Source organism: Lycium ferocissimum, chromosome 5, assembly GCF_029784015.1.
Source record: "Lycium ferocissimum isolate CSIRO_LF1 chromosome 5, AGI_CSIRO_Lferr_CH_V1, whole genome shotgun sequence".
Classification (NCBI taxonomy): domain Eukaryota; kingdom Viridiplantae; phylum Streptophyta; class Magnoliopsida; order Solanales; family Solanaceae; genus Lycium; species Lycium ferocissimum.
In genome coordinates this window covers 941,674-952,769 of record NC_081346.1, presented here as the reverse complement: position 1 = coordinate 952,769, position 11,096 = coordinate 941,674, and the positions used below count along the sequence as shown (strand labels likewise).

The window sequence follows — 11,096 nt, the reverse complement described above, 5'->3', positions numbered from 1 at the left end:
AAATTTTGATTAAAAAAAAAATAGAAAACATCACTTATTACATCACTAACTCCAATAATATTCTGGTTTAGAGCAAGAAAATCATTTGTTGAGAGTAATTTGAATTATTTCAATAATATTACATTACCTACCAATTTTTCCTCCTTTAATTTCTGTTATTATATCTAAAGTAATAATAACAAGCTTTCATACAAACAGTATCAAATGGGTTTACAACTGATAATACTTTAAATTTTTCAATGTCATAAATAATTTTGATTTTTTAATTGCTAATAGTTCTTGGAATTTCTTAGTAGATAAAACTTAAATATACTTCATTGATAACGTATAATAAACTATAAATCATACAGAAGTATGCAAATAATATGAATTACTCCAAAAATATGAAGATATCTAATCAAATGAGCAAATGTTATTTGGTTTTTTTTCTAATTTCTAAGGAGTTATTTGATTGCAGAAAAGCTTTGGCAAAGATTAGTTGGTCCCGCCATAATTACTGATAAATTTGAGTTGAGAAGTTCACCTTGTCCTTGGTATTATTTATATATTCAAACAACTTCGAGGAGTTTTCCGTTTCAAAATCATATGTTCGTTTTGTTAACTATATATTCATGTCTCATGAAAGTGTTTGTATGAGAGATGTATCGACTACAAGCTTTAATAACGTCATTCATTCCCAGATCATTTTTTCCTATTCAAATTGTAAGTGGGCAAGAGATTTCATTCCTCCCCAGAATAACAGTTCTTTCCAACAGTGAAAAATGATTAACTCAATTCCTAAACGCTAAATCTTTAAAATGATGTTTTTACTCATGTCCCCTCAGTTGTCTCGACTCTGTTTTTATCAGAATATTAATACGTTGAAGATGCATTTTTTAAATTAACAATTGAGCTTTGTTTTAGGAGAGTAAATCACGATTATTTACTGCTACATGCAATCTATTTGTCTTCTTTTTCTTAGTTGTCTGTCTTGCTTTTTTCTCTTTTTCCCCCCCTTATTCGCATTTTGTTATTAGCCAAAGAATCAAACTAATGCTACCATTCAAGTAATGACTTGAAGGGTAAAGATTATCGGAAGAAGATTGTGCCTAGCAATTTCCTATCAAGATAATCATTAACTTAGTTTTAGTCAAAATTCTTTTGTATCATATATTCATGGGTCTGACTTATTTAAACTTACCATTAATTTAAATTTGTGATAATTTTAGATAACTTTAAATTCTTGAAATAAATGAGTACATTGTACCCAAATTAACAATTCTATCTTTTTGTACAAGATCAATCAATATTGAGAATATAATTATATCAATAAACTAATAGTACGTTTCGAAAAATATGTAAAAGACGAAATTGATCGAACATCAAGACTTTTTAAATCATTCATCATATATTTGCAGGTTTGAAGAAATGTAACAATTCCAAATCATCTAAAGTTTTACCGAAATTTACCTTAAGCTTATTGAGGTTACTTGATGCGCGTTAGCTGAGAATTACCTAATAAAAATAGTAAAAGCGGAGAATTTAAAAAAAAAAAAAAAACGAGGCCCTTAAAAAGTTGGGGCCTCAAGCCATTGCTTTACTGGCCATTATTGTCGAGCCGGCCCTGATTAATAACCGCATTCACAATCAAATATTTATAAATATTTAATGATTTTTTTAATACATATACAAAGTTCGAAAAGAAACCATTGAGCTTATGTAACCACATATTGAAAATTCATTACAAATCAACGATAAAAAACATAACTTTTTTTTCTAATAGAAGGATAATATTAGACCAAAGTCTATGATACATAAGTAAATTGTTCAATGTGGAATTGTACTACCACAAATACGACCATTTGCCAAAAATTGTTAACCAAAACAAATCAAAGATAGTGAAGGAGAGAGAAATTCTCTTTCTTCCCACTTTCTTCTTGGCTTCCAGCACCGTGTGTTTTCCTGTGAAACTCACAACTCGGTTTGACTAAATTCCACCATGTGAAAAAGCTTGCACTAAATCACTAAAATGAAACCCCACTTACATTATTATAGGAGAGGAGCCCAGAAAAAAAGGTGAAAGCAACCACTAACTAGTACTAGTCATATGAACGAAATCAAAAACGTGTGGACGATTAACCAGAATTTTTTATTCAACTTGTCCCTCTTTTTATATATACCCTCCTCATAGATTTCACTATGCTCCATAAAAACACATTCATTTCTAACTAATAAATCCTCCATTTCTTCTCTCTCCCAAATTAAAAAAAAAAAGAAAAAAAGAGAAGCATCATATATTGCAACATAAATTGAAGAGTGGAAATTATTATGGCACTGGCTAAAGAAATTATGGGTATTTCCCTATTGGAGAAATCATCATCATTTGTTAACTCATCAAAGGTGCTTTTGAATTCCAATTTCTATCAGAAAGAAAATCAAAATCAGGTTTGGGTAAACCGAGGAAGAAGGAATCTAAGGACAACTAAAGCATTGAGACGGAGTCCCATTGCAGCTATAAGTGAAAATTTGATCAAAGTTGTACCTGAAAAGGCAGTGAAATTCAAAGTTAGAGCTGTAGTTACAGTGAGGAACAAGAACAAGGAAGATCTGAAGGAAACACTTGTGAAGCATCTTGATGCTTTCACTGACAAAATCGGAAGGAATGTCGCCTTAGAACTCATCAGCACTGACATCGACCCAAGTAAGTGATCACACTTTTGATCGACAATCTGAACAGGTCTCTTATTAAAAATTGGCTTTTCAATAAATAAAGTGTTAAACTGATATATTTTTTTTTTTTTCAGATACAAAAGGGCCGAAGAAGAGCAATCCAGCAGTGTTGAAGGACTGGTCCAAGAAATCGAACTTGAAAACAGAACGAGTAAATTACACAGCAGAATTCGTGGTGGACTCGAATTTTGGAACCCCAGGTGCGATCACTGTGACAAACAAGCACCAACAAGAGTTCTTTCTGGAGAGTATTACAATAGAGGGGTTTGCATGTGGTCCAATTCATTTCCCCTGTAATTCATGGGTTCAGCCCAAAAAAGATCATCCTGGAAAAAGAATATTTTTCTCTAATCAGGTATGATGCTTCCTTGTTTTCTTTTGCTACTTCAATTTTTAATTGAATTAATTATCATAGTAATAACAAATTAATCATCTCTTATAAATTATCAATATAATAATTTCTTCATTCTTTTTGTAATTTAACGTTTGACATTTCGTTTTTCCGTGGTTATTACGTGTGAATGTGTGGAAAGTAGTCTTAGGTTGAATTTTCAGAAGGGACTACCGTATTTGAATTGATCAAGAGGAATTTCCAAAGATAAGATATGAAGTACAGCATAATACGGAAACTAACAACTTTATGATAACTTTCGGAAAAGATGACTATTATTATAAAAATAAGATTTTTCATTTAGATTCGGTTTAATAGTTTAATCATCAAAAGGAGCAAAGAGAATATTTATTTAGAAAGAAAAAAGAAGCACACTAAAGAAAGGCAACATAACCACGAGTTAAATGCACGTAATGTCTTTTTATATGCCCCCTAGTGCCCAATATTGCTGTTCTTTTCTCTATACTCTATCCCTATCCCTATTTTATTAAAAGCAGAAGAAACCCAATCAGCCATGGACCGTTTGATGAGCAAATCGGAAAAGCCACTTTCAAAATAAAAAAAAACCCAATGTAAACGTGTATATAAAGTAACACAAATGATGCCACTACTTAATTATTATTCCTATATGATATTTTTCGTTTCCCGAGATCCAAACGATGTGAACTTTGATCAATATTTTAAAACATATCTTTTGATCATATTGAAAATAATTGTCAGCTTATAGTACTTTTCGCATATTTTTTAAATATCAAAATTCTAATATTAGTATTGAACTGATCTAATCTAATTTGGGGATCTTAGTAGCTCAGTTGATTGACTACGTGAACTTTCACCTTATTGATGAGGGTTCAATTCTCCACCTTATAATCCCCTCTCCTATTTCCCCTTTCCCTACCCCCTATGTAATAAAAAAATTATATAAATTTTTTTTAATGTAATTTAGCCTTTAAATTTAGTCAAAATGATTTTCGATAAGCGAAAAATGTCTAACAACAGAGGTCTTAAAGTAACAAATAAAATGTGTTTAAATAAGGCAACATCAAATGCAATTTTCCTTTACTGTCAATAAAAGCTAACAAAAGTTACTCCAATTATTTCACAGCCATATCTACCCAATGAGACACCAGCAGGACTCAAATCATTAAGAGAAAGGGAGCTAAGAGATTTAAGAGGCGATGGAACAGGAGTCAGAAAATTATCGGATAGAATATATGATTATGACATATACAATGATCTTGGCAATCCTGATAAGGGCATTGATTTTGCTCGTCCTAAACTCGGGGGAAACGGCAACGTTCCCTACCCAAGACGTTGTCGCACTGGTCGCGTCCCTTCCGACACAGGTCAGTTAATCTTCTTTATACTGTCAGTGTATATATGTTAATGGAAATTTGTAATTCTAACTTACCTTGGGTGTCGCTTGATTAATGTTTTGTGCAGATATGAGTGCGGAGAGCCGTGTTGAGAAGCCAAATCCAACGTATGTTCCGAGAGATGAACAATTTGAGGAGTCTAAAATGAATGCTTTCTCAACTGGGAGGCTTAAAGCTGTGCTCCATAACTTAATTCCATCATTAATGGCCAGCATTTCTTCCAATAATCATGATTTCAAGGGATTTTCGGATATTGATAGCCTTTATAGTGAAGGGCTACTTTTGAAGCTTGGTCTTCAAGATGAGGTCTTGAAAAAGCTTCCATTGCCTAAGGTTGTTAGCAGTATCAAAGAAGGAGATCTGCTCAAATATGACACGCCAAAGATACTTTCAAGTAATTACTCATTTCCATTTTTATCCTCTTTTTCAAGACATATTGCATTATGAAAATACCATAGAGTTTAAATTTTGTACATTGACTGGTACAAAAATTGCCACATTATCATGTCGTCACCTAAAAAATAAATACAAGTAACGACTGATAATAAGTGGAGTAGTTACTTGGCAGGCTCCTATAAAGAGTTTGTGAGGCGACAATGTTTGTCCCATTCAACGTACTAGAACATGTTAAGTTACACATAGTGAAAGAAAATTTCACTGTCAATGTATATAAGTTCAATCCTATGAAATATGGCTATTGTAAAACTTATTGTGCAGTTAGTGTTGATGTCAAATTAACATATTTGAATCATTGTACATTGCAGAGGACAGATTTGCATGGTTAAGAGATGATGAATTTGCTCGACAAGCAATAGCAGGAGTGAATCCAGTAACCATCGAAAGACTTCAAGTTTTCCCACCAGTAAGCAAGCTTGATCCTGAGATCTACGGCCCTCAAGAATCCGCCCTAAAAGAGGAGCACATTCTTGGTAATCTCAATGGCATGACTGTTCAAGAGGTAAATACAATTGGAGTCAACTTATACAAACACTGTAAAACGTTTTTACCCTACTAATGTTTCCCTCGGAAATTGGCTCGTCAGAAATGTTTCTGATGGGATTTCTGACAGTATTCGGATGGAAACATCCGTCAGAAATTCGCGTGTTTTTAGTAGTTTGTAGCAGGTCAAAATCTAGATTAATACTTACTAATTAAAAATGATTCATTTCTGATGTGAACAGGCTTTGGATGCAAATAGGCTTTTTATAGTGGATTATCACGATATTTACCTGCCGTTTCTTGACCGGATTAATGCCCTTGATGGACGAAAAGCATATGCGACACGCACCATTTTTTTCTTGTCTGATATAGGCACTCTCAAGCCCATTGCCATTGAGCTTAGCCTCCCTCAAACGGGTCCAAGTTCGCGATCCAAACGTGTTTGCACACCACCTGTTTGTGCCACTGGTAACTGGGTGTGGCAGCTGGCTAAAGCACACGTCTGTTCTAACGACGCTGGTGCTCATCAACTTGTTAACCACTGGTAAGTAATTAACTCAAAAAATGAGTTAATATAGATATATAAGAGAATTTTACCTTTCTAGTACTAGTTATTTTCTGGATGAATTTTACTAACTGATTTTGGTTATGCAGGTTGCGTACACATGCGTGCGTGGAACCATTTATATTGGCAGCACACAGGCAATTAAGTGCAATGCATCCAATTTATAAGCTTCTGGATCCACACATGAGATACACACTAGAAATTAACGGCTTGGCTCGCCAGAGCTTGATCAGTGCCGATGGTGTCATCGAGGCTTGCTTTACTCCTGGCCGTTATTGCATGGAGATGAGTGCTGCTGCCTATAAGAATTTTTGGCGCTTCGATTTGGAAGGCCTTCCCGCTGACCTTATCAGAAGGTATAAACTTATGCAGAGTTAATAAAAAGTTTAAGCTATATACAATGACATTGGAAAAAAAACTACACCGTCAACGTAATTTAACCGATACTAACACATTACTTGTCATCTTATCTATTTTAGCATCCACGCTGCTATAGAAAAGTATCCATTGTTAACTTTTAAGGAACTTGTTAATATTACTTTTAAATCCACAAATTATAAGATTTTTGTTTGTAGTCTTTATTATTGCGTGATAAGTGGGAAATCTGAACAAAATTTGCTCATATTTCAAAATGCAGAGGGATCGCAGTACCGGACTCAACACAGCCTCATGGGCTGAAACTTCTAATTGAAGACTATCCTTATGCTGCAGATGGGCTTATGATATGGGCCGCAATCGAGGGCTGGGTTCGCGATTACGTAAACCACTACTACCCAGACTCGGCCCAAGTTTGCAATGACAGGGAGCTTCAAGCCTGGTACGCTGAGTCCATCAACGTGGGCCATGCTGACCTCCGCAATGCGGACTGGTGGCCCACATTAGCCACTCCGAAGGACCTCATTTCGATCCTCACCACCATTATCTGGTTGGCTTCGGCCAAGATCTTCTTATTCAATTTCCGCATCTTATACGGTGGGTACGTCCCCAACCGGCCCCCACTCATGCGTCGATTAATCCCCGACGAGAATGATCCTGAGTACGCGGTTTTTCTAGCCGATCCACAAAAATATTTTTTCTCGGCTTTACCAAGTTTGTTACAAGCAACAAAGTTCATGGCCGTCGTGGACACATTATCGACTCATTCCCCGGACGAGGAATACTTAGGAGAGAGACATCAACCGTCTACTTGGACCGGAGATGCAGAGATCGTCGAAGCCTTCTACGAATTTTCTGCGGAAATAAGGAGAATAGAGAAGGAGATTGATGAGAAAAATGCCGATACGAAATTAAGAAATAGGTGTGGTGCTGGTGTGTTACCATATGAACTATTGGCACCAAGTTCAGGCCCTGGAGTAACATGTAGAGGTGTTCCCAATAGTATATCAATATGAGTATATATTATCGTTGTAAGATGCAATTAAGTGCATATATAACCAATGTTTATAAAGTCCATAAATAACATAGACTGGTGAGTCTTCTGCATGTATACTACTATGAAGATGTATGTTTGCATCTACAGATTTTTGTAAGCACATTACATTAAATTAGCTACTAGTACTAGCTTAAGTCCAGCTAGAATATTTGTGTAATTATGTGTAGATACAAGAGGCACTTCAAGCAAAGTCTTATAATATTATGATTAACGGCTTTGAGGTTGTTTTATATCCTGAATTATTGCAATGTACTTCACATCTTTAATTTATGCGAGCAACATCAAAACATGAACTATATTCTCTTTTTTAAAGCCGTCCACGATTTTGTTGACGAAGGTATCCAGAGATCCAAAGAGAAGATCTACTTTCCAAACTCGTCGCAACGTTTTAGAAAATCAGAAGAAAGTGATTACTAAGTGGAAGAGTACTACTAATTATAAAGGGTTGCCAGATTGAGGATTAATTTTGCGATAAATTATCTTTTCCTTTTTGAAGGATTAAAAAAAAGCTTTTAACTAAAGATTAATTCTCTAATTATGTTCTCATAGTCGAAGTTAGTGAAACAAGAATAGACCAGATAACAAATTTGCATAGTATAAGTTCTCAATTTATGTAAAACTCTAGTACTCCTTTGAAAGGTAGTGATGAGTTTCAATTATTACATTCTCGCTGTGACAGAACACTAAACAAGACCATCTCTCATCGTTTTAATTTTTGGGCTGCTTCATGTGCATTATGTTCCAAAATATTTTGTTGCTTATGTTAGGTTGTGGACACTGGACAGGACATTTAAATGGTCTTTTTTTACTGCTTCACCGCCTCCCGCCCCCAACGACTCAGCTTTTTTTTTTTTTTTTTTGAAGGACTAGTGAGTAGTGAGGGTGTAAGATCCCATCAACTCCAGAACAGTATAATAACCAATCAAGTGTACCTTTCACAACTTAGAAGTTAGAATTAAAGCCAACAACCGAAGAATACTGCTGGTTGTTAGAATTAGGGGTGGAGCTACGTGTCGTACCTTAGAGCCCGTTTGGATTGGCTTATAAGTTGTTAAGTTAATGTTTTAATTAATTTTGAAACATTTCATATGACAAAAGTTTTTCAAACTAAATGAATGTGAATTTGAAGATACATTCTTCATTTAGTATTTTACGTTTTAGGTTCTTGAAAGTTGCATGTATTTTAAGAAAAATTCATGAACCTATTTTAAATCCTATTTAATGAAAACTTTTATGTTATGTAATTTTTTATCCTATAAATAGTGTTTCATTCTTTTGGAAAAGGCAAGCACTTGAAGAAAACAATTTCCTCTTAAAACTTTAGAGAGACATTGATCAAAAGGTGAAATCACCAATTCAAGAATAGAAGAGCAACTTTCTTGAATGCTACTTGTTGTGGCTTAGTTGAATCCCGAAGATAGAGTTGTTATTTATTCTTAGTTTGCTCGTGGGAGAGACTCCAACTATCTTCAAAACGTCTTAACGTGCCTCTAAGCCAAGCAAGTTTATTTTGGATTTCTTTTATTATTATCATTCTTGTTCTAACAATTTGAAGATAGTTGTCTCTATGGCTACTACATCAACATTAAATGGTGTTCCATCTCTTATAATCCTAATTTTGAAATATTCGATGGCAAAGACTTTCCTAGATGGCGTGGAAAGATGGAATTCTTTTTAAGAAGATTGAAGTTGGCATATGTTCTTGAACAACCTTGTCCTAATGCTCTGGTTACCGGGGTAGTAACCGACGAGGCTACTTTGATTAAAGAACAAATTGCCAAGTGGAAAGATGATGATTATTTATGTAAGAATTATATTCTTGGAGGAATGTCTAACAAATTTTATGATCAATATTATACCAAGTGCAAATTTGCTAAGGATATTTGGGACACTCTCCAAAATATCTATTTGGCGGAAAGGCGAGTTCAAAGAAATTTCTTGTTTCAAACTATATGGAGTTCAAAATGGTTGATGATAAGTCAATCCTTTGAACAAGTGCAAGAATTCCAACTTATAGCTAATAAAATTGCTATCTGCCGGAATTGTTCTTGATGAAAATTTTCATGTTGGTGCTATTGTCCGAAACTTCCTTCCTCTCTTGGAAAGAATACGAAGCAAACTCTTACACAAGAAAGAAGATTTGACTCTTGAGCAATTGTTGCAACATTTGCAAATTGAACAAGAGACTCGATATCGTGACAATAATATTTTGAAGGAACCGTCATGAAAGCTCATATGGTTGAAGAAAAATCAACCAAAAGGAATGCGGTAATAAGAAAATTCCGAAGGCAAAGAGAAGTACGAATTTCAGCGCGCTGTTAGTACGATTCTAAGTCATTGAATGTTACCCACTTTGTCACAAATTTGGTCACTATGCGCGTGATTGTAAAATTCTTAAAGGCGAAAAGAAGAAAGAAAAGGCAAATAACCATAGAAAAAAGATGAATTTGTAGCAATGGTTACAGAAGCATTTGTAGCAGGAAATCAAGTGGAATGGTGGATAGACACGGGCGCAACTCGTCATATATCAGGTGATCGAAATGCTTTCAAGACCTATGAATTAGTGGGGGACGATAAAGTTTTGTATATGGGAAACTCATCCTCTGCTAAGGTTGTGGGAAAAGGCTATTGAATTGAAGTTTACTTCGGAAAGATAGTCACGCTAATGGACGTATTGCGTGTTCTAAAGTTGGAAGAACTTGGTGTCGAAGGTACGCTTCTTTCGAAGCATGGTTTTAGAATGATTTTTGAGGCGGAATAAATTTTATCTTGTCTAAAAATGGCATATTTGTTGGAAAAGGCTATGCTACAAATGGAATGTTCAAACTCAATATTGATAATGAAAATATTTACGCTTATATTGTGGAGTCTCTAGATTTATGGCATGAACGTCTTGGTCATGTGAATTTTAGATCCATACAACTTATGGTGAAAAATGGATTAATTGAGGTTGTGGAAAAGATCATACTACTAAGTGTCTTACTTGTAGTAAATGCAAGATAACAAAGAAACCTTTTAAGACGGTTGAAAGAACATCCACACTTTTGGAATTAATTCCACCAAATGTACTGTGAGATGGATTGTTTTGTCACGTCATGGTAAGAGATATTTTATCACTTTCATTGACGATTTTCAAGATATACATATGTCTTTCCATTAAGAACAAAAGATGAGGCATTTGAGTCTTTCAAAACATATAAAGCGAAGTTGAAAATAAATTGAGTTTGAAGATTAAATCAATTAGATACGATATAGAGGTGGAGAATATTTAAAATCGAGATTTTATTGATTTTTGTGAAAAAGAAAGGCATTGAAAAACAATTGACTACATCTTATACACCATGACAAAATGGTGTATGAGAAAGGAAAAAATAGGACTTTCATAGAAATGGTTAATTCTATGCTTTATGGATCTGGTATGCCTGGAAATTTGTGGTGAAGCCTTATTTTCAGCTGTCGTATTTTGAATCGAATACCTTCCAAGAAACTTGAGGCATCCCGCTTATGAACTTTGGAAGAACGAAAGCCAAATATAAATTATTTTAAAGTATGGGGTTGTTTGGCTCATGTTAGATTACCGGATCAACATTTGGCTAAGGTTGGCTATGGGAGTAGATTGTGTGTTTATTGGTTATTCTCGGACCGTGAGCTTATAGATTCTTAAATCTTGAGACTTGATCCTCG

General features: G+C 34.6%; 1 protein-coding gene across 1 annotated transcript; it reads left to right on the top strand.

Annotated features, from left to right (window-relative positions):
* Nucleotides 1-2,169: 2,169 nt before the first annotated feature.
* On the top strand, nt 2,170-7,642 carry LOC132055294 (linoleate 13S-lipoxygenase 3-1, chloroplastic). The gene is made up of 8 exons (XM_059447029.1): nt 2,170-2,680; nt 2,784-3,064; nt 4,206-4,446; nt 4,544-4,870; nt 5,241-5,434; nt 5,658-5,959; nt 6,070-6,336; nt 6,618-7,642. The coding sequence occupies exons 1-8, from the start codon at nt 2,308-2,310 to the stop codon at nt 7,369-7,371; spliced, it is 2,739 nt and encodes a 912-aa protein (XP_059303012.1). The 5' UTR covers nt 2,170-2,307; the 3' UTR covers nt 7,372-7,642.
* The last annotated feature ends 3,454 nt before the right edge of the window (nt 7,643-11,096 follow it).